Source organism: Artemia sp. Qi Xiang Cuo, chromosome 10 (assembly GCF_049724085.1).
Source record: "Artemia sp. Qi Xiang Cuo chromosome 10, ASM4972408v1, whole genome shotgun sequence".
Taxonomy (NCBI): domain Eukaryota; kingdom Metazoa; phylum Arthropoda; class Branchiopoda; order Anostraca; family Artemiidae; genus Artemia; species Artemia sp. Qi Xiang Cuo.
The window spans coordinates 10,018,348-10,038,359 of NC_142803.1; the positions used below are offsets into that span (position 1 = coordinate 10,018,348).

Sequence of the window (20,012 nt, forward strand, 5' to 3'; positions counted from 1 at the left end):
TTATTTTTACTTCCGCGAAACAAATAATTCTAAAGCGGCAATTTTTTTTCTAAGTACATATCACTAATAGACGTCTTTTGAAGAAATAGTGTTTCATCATTAGACATTTTACCGCATAAGCTGAAAAAAATGAACTACTGAAAAATTCCTTAGAATAACCCCTCTCCACTTTTTTCAAAGAATCCATTTTATTTAGAACATTTTATTGATTTCTCTCTAGATGGAGTTAAAAATTCATTTATTTATATAAGTGACGACACACTATAACAACATCTACATCGTATACATATGTATATTTTCTACAATGTATAATTTGTATTGTGGGGAAAACTATCCATGGGCGGTGCCTCCAAAAATGCATCTTTTGGTAGAACGCCCTCCTTCTTTAGACGCTTTCTTTGATCTTGCATCATACGTATTCTTTTAGCCTGTGGATAGAAAGACATGAATTATTTAGCATTAGCCCTACATGAGTGAATCCCTACGTGCTGATAACTAAGATGCGTCTCTACTTTTTACGACTATAACTGTACTGCACTCTACTATAATTGCACAAAGGAATTTTATACTTTATTACAAAGAATGAGAAGGAAGTGCATTTGTTAGATTATTATATATAAGCTTATCTTAGTTTTAGTTTTATCCCTAATAAAGTTATACACATAAATTTATCTCATGGTCTTGTGAATTAATAATGAAAGCCATGTAAAAATGATTACAAAACTGGGAACAATAAGAATCAATCTATATGGCAGAATTGAACAATATCAGCTCAATTCTTTTGTCTACCAGATTTTTGGACAGCGTTGTTTTGTTCAAAAACGAGTTTATGTTAAGACTTTAGTATTTGACTGATGTTATAATTTGTTTTAGGCACAAGATTTTCTTTCAAATATGTCCCCAAATATGTCGGTGATGCAGTTTCCGGAAAAACATGCAACAGTGGTTCAATGGCTGCGCAACGTGTAACGGAGGTCGTGGGCTTAACTCCCACCAATGGTGGACTTTTTATTAAAAGCTTTTATTTAACTCTATCTCACAAGGTGGATAAAATAAAAAAAATAAAAAAAAAGAAAAAAAAAGTCGTGGATACACGCTTTCGATGAAGCCACCTAGAGTTACACACGCTTTCGGTATCACCTCATTAGTACACAAAAACTGTTTTAAGAGTGCCAATATAAACTGATAACAAGATATACAAAAAAGTGAACTATCGACAAGGCCGTATCCAGAATATTTTTTCCGGGGGGAGGGGGGTAATTTTTCAGGGTTGTGGTGGAAGGGGTACAAAAGACTTTAAAAACGCATCAAAACTCGTTAATATGAATTTTTGTTACTTTTCTTCGAGTCAGTAATATTTTTAGTCTGTGTGTGTCGGGGAGGGGGGTAAACCTGACAACCCCTCCCCCCTCTGGATACGGCCTTGATTATCGAATGGTAAATTTTCGGATATTCTTACATTAGCTCTATAGAAAATATGTAAGAAGGAGGGGTGAGTAGCCTAAAATGCCTATATGTATGCAGTTTGGAAGAATGAAATAGTTCTTCTACTGCACTATTAAAGGTAAAATAATTTAGAGGATTTTAACAAAAAGCTCTATATTTCATAATCAGTTTTAAATTTTATCATTAAAAAACACCCAAAATTAGGACGATTACATACGAGGAATGATACAACAATTAACAAAGACTACAAAAAGAAATAAAAACATAAAAAAAACCTTTTATAATTACAATTTTCATACTACATTCGACTCTCGATAACTTGAAATCCTCGATATCTCGAATTATTTACAATCCCCTTAGAAAAACCTGTCTAAGTCGAAAAAAAAACCATGCATAACTCGAAATAATTATACGGTCATATTTTACCTCTATAAGTCGAAGTGACCCGAAATTACCTCTATAACTCGAACTTCAGCAGATAAATCGTGATTTAATTTTTCCTTTACCTCCACAAGTCGGTTTACCTCTGTATCTCGCAGTTTTTCCAACGGACCTCTGTTAGTTGAAACCCCAGTATGCAGGTTGTAACGCATAAACTTTGATAAGCGTCAATTTTGAGAAACGCATTTTTGTATCAGATTCTGTTAATGTTCAATTATCTGTTTCCTACTAAAACAAAATTTATTATTGACATTTAAAAGTAAAGTCTTGATGTGTCAAGTCTATAATACACTAATAAAGTTATTCTTAACCTTTTAGTGGATGTAAGGAGTATATTTAGCGATTTTGTACCTCTGTAAATCGAATTTTCATTTGGCTTATTTCTATAACTCGTTACTTCTGTATATCGAATTTTGTGTAGAGTCATCTTTATAATAAAAATATTTTTCGCATTATTTCATATTTATTTTCATCGTTTTATTTTTTTCTTCTTATTCTTTTCCTTCTTTCAATATTTTCTTTTCATATATTTTCTTTTATAAAATATATTTCAGAAAATGCTGATTGAAGGAAACGGTTCGAATTTATTGCGTTCCATTTAGGTTCAATTTGATGAGTAGAACAAACAAATACAAAAATCATTGCAGCCTGGTATCTTAAGTTTACACAGCTCGCAACCTGAGCGCAAAAGTGTACTGCTGCTGGAAAACTGTTTTTTTTTTTGTAACAACGCTATGTAGAAGGGGAGAACACTACTCAAAACAGCTTTTTTTGCTCTTTTTGGGAGTCATTTTGGGGACTAATCTTTCCTATTGCACATTGTATTTTGAGCCCTTAAAGATGACACCCTGTTCCTTATCAATTGCCAGTAGAAAATGGTTACCAAAAATTCTGAAAACGCCTTTTAAAATAATTAATACTTATTTATCTCATTCCTAAAAGTGTGTGGCTTCAATTTTCACCCCTCTGAAAAAATCAAAGCCCACTATATGCATTCTTTAAAAGGCGTTTTAAAGAATGCACTATATGCATTCTTAAACTATTCTTTACAGTTGCGTAACTCTTTTAGCTATTACATTAATCAGAAGAAAAGAATCATGGTATTGAAAATGAAAACTCAAAACGAGGTAAACGCGGTAATTTTGCCGCGTAGTCTAACCCTCCATAGTCCAGTTAATAAAACCGTACAACCTTAATTTTTTCTTTAACTGTTAGTCATGACATCGAAGTTGCCTTTGAATAGTTTTAAAATGTCAAGAGTAACCAGCGCTTTTAAGGGGAACAAAAATATTTTTCTTTTTGTTCGTTTTCAAATAAAAGCATTATTTTTCTTTATATATTTTTTTTATACAGCAGACTTTGTTTTTTTTGTTTATTCATATTAATTTGTTCTCTTGATTAACATAGAATATTTGGTAGTCGAAATGTTTGTAAGTCCGCCCTAAAATAAACCGCTGTATAGTTAAATTTTGTCTTGAATATTAAGGCGTAACAAAAACAGTGGCGTCAAGTAACGAAAATGTAAGGGAGTCAGCGTGTTTTGCAAAAACTAGGGGGATCTTTTGTCGTTTTTTAATGGAGATATAAAAAGGCATTTTCAATGAAAATACCAAAACGGATATTTTTCGTAATCGAGAGGGGGAAGGGGAATCTAGAGAGGGAGGATCCACCTCTGCTGACACAAATGAGCAGAAAATCGAAGATTCGAATCTGTAGAGTATAGATCGACCAGCTCTGTTATCATTAAGAAGGGGACTGACCAAGACTGAAATATTAACATTTTACACTTTAATTAGATAATATTTTAAATTATTTTAATAATTAATACATCATTCTATTAAAATTAATAATTTTAATCAATGCTAATATTTTACAATGATTATTCGTTTCAAAAATATATGAATAGCAAGAAACATATTGGATACAATAGTAGAAATTACAATACAATAACAGAAGTGAACAAATTCACATCAATGCAACCTGCACACACAATGCAAGACGTATACGACAGAGTTGCAGGTGCGCCCCAAAACTACCAAAAATAATAATCTTTTTAGCCCAAAACTTTCCCTAAATAAGCCCTGAAATATTGCTGATTGTGATACAGTCCCTTCAGGAGTTTCCCTTTTTCCAAAAAAAATAACTCCCCAAACACAATTTTTTTTTATGCATTTGAGTTTACCAAAATAATAAAGAAAAAGGGGATTACCTCCCGAGGACATTGTATAACGGTTTCAAATAAAGTTTTCTTTTTTACCTGCATCTTTATGACCAGTTTACGAGTTGAAGAGATTTTTTGGTAGAGGTTCAAGTCGGATACCCCCTTGTTTTGGATACGGCCGTATCTGGGGTACAAGATTTTTGGACACAGTAATAGTTCGGTACACCTAGGTCACAGTTTATAGAATTAGCAGTATGATCATACCCTATCTCACCCATTATAAAAACCCGGACCAAGGTGCGAGTGCTCCAGAGAACGTTTTTGCAGATAGAAACATAAGCGGCATTAGATCTTCTCACGGGTAGACAAGTCAGATTTCTCTTGGACACGAAACAAGTGGAAACCCGCTATTACGAATAATGCACTTTGTAACCATTTCTCATTGATTGACGGAAACAGACGAACCCGCTAATGCAGAAAGAAGTGGGAGGAGCTTTTTGTTCGTACCGAGAATGAGGACCAGAAATGATCTGCAATAAACTTACTGGATAATTCTATAAACTGTGACCTAGGTGAATTATTTTTCTCATGAAAATAGCGGATCCAAAGTTATCATTTTCAATCTCGGGTCCAAACAGTGGAAGACAGAATAACATATTTTTGACAAAACAACAAGTCTAAACCTAAGTTGTGACAGGAGACAAATTTCACATTGGCAGCCGGGTTTCACATCACCTGATGAAAAAAACCTTTTCGTATGGGCAGAATTTTCGTTCGCTTTGTCAGAATTTTGACATAAAAGAGCAAAATTTTTTTAGCGCTTTTTTCTGCATCCAGGTTTTGCCAGAGATATCGTCAGTAAAGAATTTTTTCCGAAGTAACGGATTTACATGCTGACATGAGTTCCATGCTTTCACACTGGGTCATTTTGTATGAATTTTTATATGGACTTTTTTCGTTTTCATTGTATTTGATGTTTTCATTGTAATTTGATGTTTCAGAGGAAAGTCAAAAATTCGTTTCTCTGGTGAGTAAATCTGTGCTTAAAGCACCAAACCCAAGGGACCAAACCCCTTTCTTTGTTGCACCAAACCCAAGGGAGAATTCATTGAAGAAGTGTACATTCAAAGGGAATGTGTGAATGCATCTCTTCTTTCCCCTTCTATCGACTCTAAAACACTTCTAACAAAACCCTGGACCACTGTCTTTTTTATTGAAATATGTTTCATACTTGTTTATGAAATATAATAATTAAATGAATAATACCATGTAATAGGATATACATTAATATTTATTCGAATTAGCATTATTGAATATTGCAATATTCAATCTACTAAGGACATGAATACAATCATTTTCTGTCCCATGAATTCATCTTAAGTTTCATAATTATGAGGTTTTTAGAGTAGTACCACACTTTTGCCAATATTACAACGTTTTTCGTCCCTAAAAAAACAATTATAAAAAATTTGTTGATTCCATAGCCAATTAATGTTTATTCCATAGCCAATGGTATCTATTTGTAAGCTAATTAAAAAATAGATACCAAAAAAAAAAAAATTAGTAAAAAAAATATATACCAAAGCTCTAGATATTTCGAGGACATAGATAGTCATCATCATCAGTAGAGAAACTAAACTATTAAAACTAAAACAAACTATAATTTTAATACTTTAGTTTCTCCAATGATGATGATGACTATGTAATCAAAATATCTAGAGCTTTTATATATATTTGTTTCACTGCCTATTAAAAGGACCTATCCCTATTTGGAACTCTTATTTGTTTGGTTATAGAAAAGGCAGTGTGGTCTTGGAAAAAATACCAACTTCATAGCACCCTATATTTTCAGCTCATTTTTCCGATTTTTGACTCTTTCTTTTTTTGAATTTGGCACTTCCTGCTACCGAAAACTGTATAACTGAAAGGGAATTATATAATCTATATAATTATAATTTTAATTATAAAATGAATTACAAATTTTTCTCATTTTTTAATACAGGCCTATATGTGGTTGTTTAAGCTTGGAATTACCTAATTCTAAAAACAGATTTCATTTTCACTGTCCTTGGTATTCTGAATAATTTTTTTAATACAGACTTGTTATATGTATATTAATAAAATTTATGTATTATAATTTATAGACATAAATTTATTTATATATTAAATTTACATATAAAATTATATATTAATATATACATATATTAAAATTCATATACTTATATAAAAATTTACATTATATTTACAAATTTATACCTTATAAAAATTTATAAAATAAAAAAAAACGACCTGATAGAAAGTACTATCGATATTCTTTTTTGAAAGTTATGAAAGAAGTTCTATTTAAGAGATTTTAAAGGAAAATTTTCGGGGAATTTCATCGTTCAACTCTGATCCAAAACGGAAACGAACCAAACATTGACCCACACGAGGACATTTATGAAGATTTATTTATTTCATATACAATTTTATAAGCTGGAGAAGCGAACTCCTCAATTCTGATAAGAAATGGAAACAAACTGATTATTCACCCACATTGAGATCATTAGAGCTTCATTAATTTCATACACAGTTTTGCAAGACAGAGAAGCGAATTTTTCAACCCTGATCCGAGACGGAAGATAACCGAATAATCGCCCACATAAAGACATTTATGAAGCTTTTGTTTAATTCACTACTTTGCAACCCAAAGAAACATTTTTTTCTACCTTAATCCAAGACGAAACTGAACGGAATAATCACCAACATAAAGACATTTACGAAGCTTTGACTTGTTTCTCATTTACTTATTTATCTCAACTACAACTCGCTAAAGTCCTAAACCATCTGAGTTTAACAAGTGCTACCACATTTCCGTTCACTGGCAGCGCTACCCCATACCAGGCAGTTTATAAAAGAGCCTTTTAAGTATCAGAAAAGGCCACCGAAGTAACATGAGACTGAAAGCTCTTGCATGAATCGTCAAACTCAAATTTCCTTCCTTGTAATCTAATAGTTTAAGCCCCATCCTTTATTATGCTAATAAAAGGCATCCATAGTTATTTAGCCTGCCATAGGATTGCTGCGCTGGATTTAGGATCTTTTGTCCGAGAGGACAAGGGTTTGAATCCTAGTGTACTCAATTATTTGGTTTGGGACGGGGGTCACTGGCATGACTCTGTAAGCTCAGCCAGAGTCGACCCAGCTTTAAATGGGTACCTGAAGAAATCTGGGGAAGGTAAACAGGAAAGGTGTGCGAAAGCACAGGAGGGTTGGCTCCCAACCCCCCATTGCACTTCCTGACTGAAGGGACGGAGATCAGCACCACCGGTAGGGACTGTAAAGTCCAATGCCGTATTCTTTACCTTTACCTTACATTTATTTATTTGAAGCCAATTGAGAGAAACAAGAAGAAAATATCCAAAAAAAAACCTAAGTTGTAATCAAATTAATTCTACATCTGGAGCTAACCCCATTACAGGCCTAATAACCTTTAGTGGATGAAGAGAGCATTGATAATGCTGCCTTTAAATATATGCACAACACGAAAATTTATCTCTACGTGCTCCTCCTCCGCCCCAAACTATTAAAAGCTTTACTTAATAGTCCCCCATTCCAAGAAGATCCGATTCCTTCTATTCTTAAGAGTAGAGTTATAAGAATTATAGATTTATAGATTAATAAGAATCTATTCTTACAATCTCTTCTCACCCCACTCGATCTTATTTTTGTTTCATCCCAGATGGATGGATGGCAAAAAAGCATAATTATTGGCAATCTAACATCATTTGTCCGTAAAACGTGACCTACCTTTCTTAATCTTTCTTTCAATATAGCCATAGAAAGCGGGATCGAACCGTATATACGTTATTATATAATTATAACTATAGTTACTATATCATATACGGTCAGTTAAACGACTATATATAACTATCCTTTGACATTCCTCTGAACAACTCTCCCCTATGAAGAGTCCTACGACAATTGAACAAACGATTCCTGGACAATTCCTATTGTTTGATATACGGTCAGTCAAACGAGTAGCTAGATTTAAGGTCATGGATAATACGGGCCTGCATGTATGATACGTATCTAGACAGTTTTTTGTTCTGAATATATAAAATAAAGCCTTTCAATGCACCCAGACTTCAGATCCACACATGGCCCCCGTAATTACAACCCTTAGAAAACTAGACTAGACATTAGCGAACCCATTCAGTTTCACCACCAACAGACAATTTGTAAACTATAGTATGAAAAATATCATAGAGACGCCCCTCCTCCAGATGCGTACATAACTACATATACGGTCCTACAAAACGTGCAAAGCGTACTTTTTTTTCAAATGTGTCAAAGAATAGTGCATCCCCTCCACCCGTCGAGATTCAGATTCAGCATATAAAAATCCGCTATGGGGTCCTATAAACTCTGGTCTAAGTTATCTGTACTCCTAATACCCATTCAGAATGAGGCTCAGCGTCAGAATTTTAGTAACCGGTTCATATAAGTTTTACATCAAGCTAGAGCCAGCACCAAAGTTCAATTTATTTGAGCTTTATTCAGGAATTCCGCCACAGCCAGCCAATCAGAGATCTGCAATATCAATTTTTAGCTGCATAGAAATTTAACCACGTGGTTAAAATTTTCTATCCCAGCTAGTCAGAACTAGTGAAGCATAAATTGTATTATGGATGGGACTGATACTGGCTGCAATTTCGGAATTGAGACATTTCACGATTATGAAACTTCAAATTATCTTTTGATACACAGACCGTTGGTCATACCGTCAAGGTAAAGTTTATTATTAGACATTAAGCCCTCACATTTAGGGCCAGAATTAAGACATTTATGGCTTGTAATATGGGATGACTTGCCAGATGAGTTAGAGGCAGGTAGATACCAAATGAGCCTCTTATTAGAGGGTTCTCAGCTAATTTAGTTATTTTTTTCTTTTTTTAGGGGGGGGGGGGATAATTGCGGGTAATAAAACCCCTGTCGTATTTTTCTTCCTCTTTTTGTCCTTATTTGTTTTTGTTAACATTGTGCTTAATCCCTTACAGGCTAGAGACTCCGGGCATTGTTCATTGAAGAATTAATTTTTTAATGGCCAGCTCAATCATTATTAATAAGTAAGTCTGGTTATTTGCTAAATTTCAGTGTGAATTAGCCTTTACCTGTTTTTCACCCATTCTGCATTCACGTAAATCGTCATAGTAGTCTCTGCACTCCTTCAAATGTCTCGGGTGCCCATAAGCGGATACACACTTAAAATAGTTATTTTCAAATCTTGCACATTCTGGCCATGTATTTTGAATGAAAAGGGTTGAAGCTGCAAAGAAAAAATTAAGTATATAGAATTATCTACTTCTTCATCTGTTATACCCATCAGCTCTTTAGTATTCCCTACATAGCCTTCTTCTTTTTACCTGACGTTAGTAAGTGGATCATTGGAACTTCACGTGCTTTCTTCAGACCCATTCATAATAAGATTTTAATACTACCGGGATATTTGAGCCAATGAGTTTTTCATAGAATTTTTCAGCCAATCAGAAAATTGAATAAAAAATATAATATGATCAATTCAATGTTTTTTTTTTTTAATTCAATTCATTTAATTACAAAATAATATAACACATAACAATAATCCACGTGGCTGCCCAAAGAAAGACATAAAAGCACAAAAAAAGATCAAATTGCAAAATAAAAATAAAATGGTAAAGATGAAAAATGGGGTTAATTCCAGTCAGTGAAAACAGAAAATAATAAGTAAGAATATTTAGATAAAAGACCTTAGGACAAAATATTAACAAAACAAACCTTAAAAAGAAACACTAAAATTCTACACAAACTTGTATATTTTTTTTTGTCGTGTATAGCCAATGTTGTCTTAGAAATTATTTAAAGTTAAATTAGCACTAGCTAAATCACGGTTTGAGCAAAATCGCATAGTGTAATGGACCTTTGGCTAGATGAATGGTTAGACGTCTGTATTTTTTCTAAGACTTCACTCCCCTTCTATGTCGTAAAAAAATAAGAACTTACATTTATTCAATATTAAAGAACTCAAGAATTTGAATGAGCCCTCTAGGCCAATGGACCGGAAACTATCTATGACCCGTAAGTAATTATTTTGGTCTGTATAAATATAGGTTGTTTTTTACTTTAGTTCCGCTGCTGATGATGATCACTGATGTATATGGTCGAAATATCTAGTAGCTTTTGTATCTGTTTTTCCCTGTCTAATAAAAAGGACCTATCCCTTTGGAACTTCTATTAGCTTGGAATAGTTAGATGATGGGTAATAAAACTATTGTTGAATCCAGCGAGAACTACTTTCAAAAGAATGATTTTAATGTTTACCTTGATACCCCATTCCTGTCCTAAAGACAATAGGAAAACAGATGTGAATTCAAGTTGAGATTAATTTAGAAGCGTAGTTACTTACAACTAATTATTTAATGAGGTTCAACATTTAAGCGAAAAATTAACCATTAGGAGAAAAAAGGTAGAGCGCGAATACCTTTGTGGTACTTACTTGATATACCCCTACCTAATATTCTTCCAATATGTTTTTCGGACGCTCAATCCTAATGAAATATACCCAAGTGTGATAAAAACATATAATACTTTAGAAACAATTTTGGGCTATATATTTGCACATTAGGGAGGGTGGGGGTAAAGTATAACGGGTCTGCATGCCTAATGTTTTAGGTATAATTATTCTGCATATTATGTAGTAATAATTGTTTTCTAACTTCAAACTATCCAAATACTTACCCCTCCCCCTCTAATGTGCAAATATATAGCCTAAATTATATATTTTCCATCTATTCTGTCACTTCTCTTTGTCTTTTTTTATGCTAAGCTGAATGAAACTAACAAAAAAAGGTTCTGCAATACGTAAATGAATGAACAACTTGAGCGGTGGGGGAGGGGGTTTCATACAACTACCACTTTTGCCTCCAGATACTTAAATATCAAATTTTATATTTTAGTTTTTACACTTCTTGAGAAACTTTGATCTGCTAGGTTTTAAGAGGAATTAGTAAACTCGTGGGACCTAATTTAATTTACAAGATCAGGTTGAACATCTTTAAACAAACAAGGTCTGTAAACATGCTGTGGAGAATATATAATTATATATACAACTGTGTTAATTTATAACATAAATAGATTTATTTCACAAAAAATGGCAGTGGTCTAGGGTTGATTAGCAGCACTGCAGAGTCGGTACAACGGAAGGGGTTGTTCCTGATACTCCCCTTGAATACACACTAGATCCTGAAATTCCTTTTGAATTCAGGTGTCCTGCAGAAGCATTAATTTTTTGCTGGACCCAGTTTCCTAACAGCGTTCTTTCGTTAGTATTTGCCACCAAGAGCCCTGGTATTTATGCCAGGGTTTACTATGGCCTCACACGTGTTGTGCATACAAAATTTCCCTCCAGAGGCGGATCCAGGATTTATTTTTAGGGGGGGGGGCAAAATAGGTTGTTTCGATAAACTTGCCTTAGGAGCAAGTTTAGTTAACGCAATCTTGCGTTAATTAAGTAAATTACGCTACTTTAGACTACGTTAAAGGGGCGCGCACCCCCGCCCCCCTGGACCCACCCCTGGGCCCCACTGGCGTTTCTTTTGGCAGGTATGGCCCTTTCCGGAATAGCAATTTAAACGTATTATTAAATTTTCTTCCTGATTACCCAGTCCTGCATACACCCCCTGTTTGTCGTTTTTACTTGCAAAATGTGTCACTGAAGACTCCCCCCTAATAACTTCCACGATCAAACTACAACCGATTTGACCTATCTGGATACAGTACAAATATTATTATAAAAAGCAACAAGTCTTATTTATTTTTTCAATGATTTCTTTTTCATGTTATTCAATGAAAAAAAAATTCTTGTTTTGCATGATTTCATGTATTTCAATGATTCCATTTCCGTCGGATATGCAGACTGTTGAGGGTGTATTCATATCTATTTTTGAAAGTTTTAAAAAGAGAAAGTCTAATCTTGAACTGATAGATTTTAGGAAGTAAAAGACCCTTAACTAAAGGAAAATAGTTTGCCCTTAGGTAACGTGGCGAAACAGGAAGTATAGTACATTTTCGCATTTTTGCATTTTCGCCATTAACTAGGCTCACCTATTTACTTGATGATAAGGTTTCAAAGGCGGTATGTTTGCATAAACATTAATGCGGAACATATTAGGAAGTGTAATGAAACTCCGTTTTTCGCGTTTTATTTATATTAAAAACGAGCATGGATTAATTAAAAAAAAATCTGCTCAAAGTAAAGAACGAAGTTGAATCTTAAAACGAGCAACAGTTTTAAAGTTACAAAATAATTTTTTCTCGAAATTATTGGGAGGCAACTGCCCCTACCCCACTACCCCCCCAAAAGAAGCCACTGCTCTGAGGGGAATATTTTATCGTTTTCCCTGTGTTTCCTCTGACGTTTTGCACAATTAGCTGTAGCTATATTTGACTGGATAGTTAACTTTGAGCAGCTCTCAACCACTCAAGAAGCTTAAGATTAACTTGGGAGTTAAATGTTAAAAGCCCTTGAAGCGAGAAAATTCGTCCATTTGAGCTAGATCTAACAACATCTCCTACGTGAGAGAGTTGATCTAAGTAACTGCTTTATTGACATGGAATATTTTAAGCAGCTTGGCGTGGCACAGTGGGATTGATAAGGGGCTTTGATCCCAGTGATGGATTTTTTCCCCACCTTTCTTGATTTCGGAACCACAATTTTTTTTTTATATCCCCACTTCTAATAATTCATTTAAATTAGCTTCAAAAAGCAAAGCATCTAGCGAACAAGCAGTAGAGTAGATATTTATTGAAAATTTCATGTAAAAATAGTTGCAAACCGCTACATTGTTGCCATCTATATTATACGCTGTAGATCAATAGACGGAACTACACGGATAACTAAATAAAAAAAACAGATACTAGTAGTACTAAGATTTCACTAAGTATAATCAGTAATTCTGACGTTATCGGCTTATTTAATTTATTGCTGAATGCAGACTCAAGGGAGGGGAGAGGGGCAAAGACAGGAAGAAATCTTTGACTGTTTTTCTCAGGTCGGATGATAAAATAAAATCTAAGCTTTTCTATTGACAGATTTTCTTTGCTATTAAGGTAGGCATCATCGGCGTAATAAAAGTGGCAGAAGATTTGAATTATTGCTAATATTCACTTCAGCTTCAGACATTTGATTAAAAATATTTGCATTTAATAAGTTTCTCATACAATAGCAACATAATAACACAATATTGTGTAGATTTCATTTTCACTGTCCTTGGTATTCTGAATAATTTTTTTAATACAGACTTGTTATATGTATATTAATAAAATTTATGTATTATAATTTATAGACATAAATTTATTTATATATTAAATTTACATATAAAATTATATATTAATATATACATATATTAAAATTCATATACTTAAATTATACAAACACAATTATATTATACAAACACAAACACAATAACACAATAGCATTCTTACCTGTTGATTATTCATGTCATTGTCTTTTTATCTGCTATCTTTTTTTAATGACAATAAATAGTGTAAGTTTTGTCAACAGAAATAGAAAAAAAAGTGGGCTACTACAATTATTTACACTGACCACACTTTACATATTAGGGTAAACAATTGCTTCTGAGACACTCTTTTTAATGATTAATCATATTCATATACCAGGCTGAAGATAACAAATGAGACCCCTCAGAGCTGGATTTTTTTGGCTCCAGCACTTTTAGTAAACTAAACTACAGTTCAAATTAGCAATAAAAATACTACATTTTTATGTTTTATATTATAAATTTTTTATACTACATTTTATGTTTTATATTGCAAATAATTTATTGTCTACGTTAGAATATATTGTGAGAAATCAGAATGCAACATCAGTCCAAAATGAAGTCATATCCCTTTTTATTTATGCTGCCGTAAAATTCAAGATGCAAAGAATAGCCCAAATTGGGAGCTACATTACTTTTAAATACCTATTTTACAATAATTATGTTTTAAAATATTAATAGGAGTGTCATAGCCAGAAAGCCTAGGAACTTTAATGTATAAGTTAAAAAAACTGAAAAAACAGCTTTCACAAGAATTTTTGTCCATATTAACAAAACCTGTTACTTAAAAATGTTTTTCAAATCATTCTCTTTTTCTGTCCTTTTTAAAAAATTGTCCTTTTAAGTTTCAGTTACTTAAAAGAAATGACAGCAAGATAATAAAGCAAGCATTTAGAAACCAACTTTTTTAAAGTAGGCTACTAAAGTAAATAGTAAATAATAAAACAGCTGCCAGAGAAAATTCGTTACTATAAATCAACTTAATGAAACAGGGGGAAAAAACACCAGAAGCATGGCAAAAGAACTAGAGCAAAAGAATATAAAAACTGCTTACACAGCCTGCTTGCACAGCCTGCTAAAAACTGCTCATGAGCAACCTAATTTTAGTTTGTTTTAAGTTTTAAATGTTGTCTTTAGATTTTAATTGAAAATAAAACTGTTCTTTTTATATTTCTGCACATGTTTACAGTCCATCAATACGAATGGTAATCATACTCTAGTGGCTCTCTATATAAGGTTTGTGATCCTGCATGGGACCAAGAAGAATTTTTGGAAAGACAATGAAACTTATCAAATAATTTATTATTTGTACAAATATTTGTCTCAATTATTGCATGCAAAACTTCTTGGGATTACTGAAAAATATTCTTCCCCAAAGAATATTGTCAGAGAAAAGTAAAGAGCCATACTAAAACCTAATGGGAAGTAGGCAGGGACGTACGCAGGGAGGGGGGCCCCCCGGCCCTGACCCCCCCCCCCCGAAATCTCACGACTTTATTTTATTTTTCTATGATTTTCTCATTTTTCTCACAGAATAATGGATTTGAAGGATTTGGCCCTCCCCCAAAACAAATTCCTGCGTACGTGTCTCAAAGTAGGTGTAGGGGCGATCCTAACTTATAACACCTAAATCGTTCCTAAAGCTTGGTTATAAATTTAAACACAATTTTAAATATGTCAGAATTAACAGAAGAAGTCTTTAAAAATGCCATTTCGACAGGAATAATTCCCAGGTGACAATCCTGGCACCAACTTATTAAGCACTTAGTGGCTGTCAAGATACCCAATAAACACAGGTACAGTCCTTAAAAGTGGGAGGGCGAGAGGGTTTTTCTGAGCGAGGATGTAAGCCCAAAACACTTTTACAATTTTTGGACTGTTCTTGGAAGACATCCCCACTCCTTATATCAAAATAAACTATTTAAGCTACATCCTATTCAACAGAAAATGTCAAGACTGCAAAATTTTTCATTAACAGCTTGTTGATGCTACCACTTAGTTAAACAATTGTAAAATAAAGTTGGATGTAATTTTAGCTGTGTTTGGAGCCCCCCCCCCCCTTTGAAAAAATCATTTACCACGGTATACCAGTTATCTGGCAGTGAAACATATTTTTGAACTTGCATTTAGCACAAAACCAGTGCTTCCACTATATCAGATTTTTCCGACGTTGTCGGATTTTTGGCCCTCTTGTCAGACAAAGAAAAAATTGTGTCAGACGTCAGAATTTTGTCGGATTAAAAAACAGATAGCAAAAAACGGATATCTGTCGGATTTTTAATTGTTCCATATTTTTTTTTTTTTTTTTTTACTGGAGAAGGATTTTCAAACTAGCGAAAAGGGTGGATCGTTCTCTTAGTGATTTGTTGCAGTTTTGTTCTGCAATAAGGAGTATGAAATACAAGTATACCTCCTTGATATGGTTGTTGAGTGTTGTGATGGGAAAGCGGAAACTATTTTCAACCTTATTTGCGATGTTCTCCAAGATAAAAATATACCTACAGAGAACTGGGTTGGATTCTTTGTGGACACATGTAATACTATGTTTGGGTTTGATAACTCGGTTGTGACCAGAATCAAAGACAAATTCCCATCTGTGATATGTGTCAAGCGCAGCAGTCATTCAACTCATTTAGTTGCTTCTTATGCTTGCAAACAATTGCAAAAGCGATTGGAAGATCTGTGTCGCACAGTACATAATTACTTCAGCATGAGTGCCAAATGACGCTCTGAGTTCGAATTGCACTAGAAGTTTACATACACCCAAGTCCTGAATGTGCTTGCCTGGGATGCGATTAGTCCTGAATGTGCTTGCCTTGATTGGGATGCGCTTAGTAGCTACTTTCAGGAGGTAGTAGCTGATGATCCAACTCACGCGAATGACAGGGCATCGCAAGCCCTAAAAAATCCACTGCTTCGGATTCAACTTGAGCTCCAGCTTTATGTACTGGAGCAGTTTACAGATTTTATTCTTCTTTTTCATGTGAAAAATCTTTGTTTCACAAAATAAGATTATAGATGGGGATACTTCTAAGAAATCTGACCATGAATTTCTTGAAGACTAGCTACATTAGACTAACCTCGCCATTGAATCTCGACCCTGACAAAGCCAGTGAATACCTTCCAGCTGAAGATGTGTACTTGAGAATGGCAGCTCACGGGTCTCTTCAAACCTTGCAGTCAAGTCCAAGTACATAATCAGATGAACTTGAAGTGAAAGTCATCTATGAATGTGCTCGTAAGTTATATGTGAAGGGGGTGAAGCAAATCAAGCAGCGATTCTCGTTTGAGGACGAAGTGTTTACAATGTGTGAGATTCTTGACACTACGAAAGCTTTGGACATAGGTGCAATTGGTCTTCTGCAAAAGATTCTACAGAAATATAGTGCACCGTCGTGGGATGGACGAAAGATAGTAGAGTTTACAGCTTTTTCATCTTCCAAATGTGACAGATGTCTGTGATTTTTGGCGTCACGTGGCTTCTGTAAAAACACCAAATGGTACTCAGAGGTTCTCTAACATAATCAGCATTGTCCAATTCCTCCTGACCTTGCCATTTTCGAACGTTATTGTAGAGCGGTTCTTTTCAACCTTAAAGATGTTAACACAGATCATAGAAACTAGCTCAAAAGTGTGACCCTTACCTCAATTATGCAGACCAAGTTTGGCATGAAAAGAAAAAGACATGTGTCCCATGATTTAGAGGTCGATGCTTTCCTCTTAAAACTACTCAAAAGTGTAAAAGCCAACGCGATGGTGGAGGAGTGCGTTGAGTGTAGTTAAAAAGTGCATCTAAAAAAAGAAAAAAAAATGATGAAGGTTTGTTTTGTATTTGAGGAATAAAGGATTTTATATGAATTTTTCAGAATATATGAGGTGAAAAGGAACAAAAGTGAGTGTGAATAAGGTGCGATTTTTTTTTTTTTGAATGTTACCATTGTTACCATAAAGATATATATGTTACCATTGAGGGAGGAGGAGCCATAGGACAGAGAGTGTACAAGCGTTTCTTGTGAAAAGAAAAATATTCCTATGCGACAGAATATTGTCAGGTTTTTCGGTTGGAGTCGGAAATTTGTTGGATTTTAGACCATTGTTGTGTCGGAAAAAATGTCGAAATTTCTGTGATCGGGTGTCGGAATTTTCAGACTTTTTAAACTGACCGATCGGAAGAATGGTAGGAACAAAGTGGAAGCACTGCACAAAACCTGTTTGAAAAAAGAAGGCTGTTCAGAAAAAGAAATCCTGAAATTAAGGAAAATAAACGTATATTTTATAGCTCCTCAGTAAATAAAAAAAAAGACCCTTGTGTATGTAAAATACTGATAAGACAATACCCAGTAGACAGTAACCTGGCAGGCTGGAGTTAGATTACCTCCAATAACCTACTTTGCCTGTAATGACAAAAGAAACTGTACAGCACTGAAAAGACGGTGCTTACCAATAACATCTGTAAATGGGGTTCTGATTACATGAGGCAGATTTGGGAAAGCAGTCCTGTCTTTCTCCCATGGCCATAATTTATCCCCTCTAGAGGGGTCACTTGGCATTGTTCCATCAGGATATTTTGTTGCCATTTTGGACACTTCTTTTTCCTAAAAAAAACAATTGTCAATTTATCTTGTTTTAGTAGTTTTGAAGGCATGATTGCACCACAATAGAAAGGTTTGATTAGAAACTGGAGACAGTGGCTACTTAGAGCTAAAAAAGTATCTGGTAATTGTCTGACTAGGACAAGTGACAACTCAGACACTGTCAGTGCTAAGGCAGATAGACTACAGATATTTATTTAACTGCCTTATCATAATAACTGATCTCTGGGAGTCCATGCTCATAATTCATTGATCATCCATTATGTCTGATTTAAAAATTATGTCCATATTTCTAGTTAATTTTTAATCTACCCAAAAGTTGCTTTCAAAATATGAAAAATATTTTTTAAAAGTGTATTGCATACCCAATGAGGAGTGCCAAAAGCCAAGCCAGATTGCAATACAGAAAGCTTTCATTATCATTGCCTATTTATTTTAATACAGATCATATTGATAATAGCCAGAATTTGCTATTTCTTTTTAACATGCATACATTACTAGCCTATTGATCACTTTCAGGACCCACTCAAAAATTTTAAGACCCAGTTTGTCAAATCAAAAGAAGCAACCTCTTTTTAATTAACAAAAAGCAAACAAGATATTTTTTTCACCTAAGAAGCATCTAGCAGAAACAAACTGAGACAGTGCAAAACAAGAGAAAATTTGTTTTTAATAAAGTTAAGTTGCATACAATGTAAGTATTTTATCTGCCATCCCGCTCCCCCCCCCCCCAAAAAAAAGGGTAGAAACCTCAAGGAGTAACTTCATAGTCTAATTTTCACTAACTTCTACCTTTTTAAAATACAGGAAAAAGCAAAATTATGTTTTCGTAAATGGGATGCATAGGGGGGGGGGGGAAGGGGCTATAATTCAAATATATAACTAAATAATTAGTTTAATCAGTTAGTTTAAATGTAAATAAATAATTAAATATCGTAATTACTTTTTATAAGATGAACTTTAAAATAAATAAATATAAAAGATAGCCTACAAAATAAATGAATTAAAGTAATCTTTAAAAAATAATACAAAATAAGTGAATACAGTAACTAAATTAATATATATGTATATATATATATATATATATATATATATATATATATATATATATATATATATATATATATATATATATATATATATATATATATATATATATATATATATATATATATATATATATATATATATATATATATATATATATATATATATATATATATATATATATATATATATATATATATATATATATATATATATATATATATATATATATATATATATAGTAACGGGAGCACGACGGCTTCGCCACAAGGCCCCAGCACTCGGTACACGGCAGGATTCTATATACGGATTCTCATTGTCGCTTGTATTCTAACCGCGGACAATTTGAGCCTTTTCTTGATGTCTTGATGTCACCACAGGTTTGATACAGCCACCCTGTGAAAAATACGACATTTTTTCTTAAAGTCCTGCCCTATTCAAATGGTTTTTATTGCCAGTCATCGCAATTCTATGTTTTCCAACTGTTTATTTTGTTATCTATGTTTGTTTTCCTTTATCTCAAAACGTTTTTTCCACGCCTTTTGCTTTAGTAGTTTAGATTCATACATCATCCCATTTAATTTCTTAAGACGTTATAGACAACAAATACGTCTTTCCCCGTTCCCAACCATAGATCACTGTCCAAAATTTCGTTTACAATTCAATGTAATTTGCTGTCAATTGTTATTTCGTTTACAATTCAATGTAATTTGCTGCCAATTGTTCCATTCCTTTTTCTTTAGCTGTTGCAATTCTCACTTTCAATAGTTTTCTAATCACATTTATCTGTGGTTTATTTCCATCAATCAACCCCTTAAAGATTTTAAATGACCTTAAATTAGAATTAGCGCCATTGTAAAATTACATTTTTTGTTATTGGACCTTTAACTTTTGCCTTGGCTTGTTTTTTTTTTCATTATGAAAAACATAACGCCAAACCTTTGTTTTTTTAACAGAGGCTGAGCTGAT

The 20,012-nt window shown here is 33.6% G+C and overlaps 1 protein-coding gene across 1 annotated transcript in view; it reads right to left on the bottom strand.

Annotated features, from left to right (window-relative positions):
• Positions 1–221: 221 nt before the first annotated feature.
• LOC148947452 (uncharacterized) overlaps positions 222–20,012 on the bottom strand; it is a 32,174-nt gene continuing 12,383 nt past the window's right edge. Inside the window, exons 2-4 of the mRNA XM_089095861.1 lie at positions 17,846–17,999; positions 9,202–9,356; positions 222–428 (exon numbers count right to left, since the gene is read on the bottom strand). Coding sequence (XP_088951987.1) covers positions 300–428; positions 9,202–9,356; positions 17,846–17,981 — 420 coding nt within the window. The 5' untranslated portion in view covers positions 17,982–17,999 and the 3' untranslated portion in view covers positions 222–299. The remainder of the gene's footprint in view (positions 429–9,201; positions 9,357–17,845; positions 18,000–20,012) is intronic.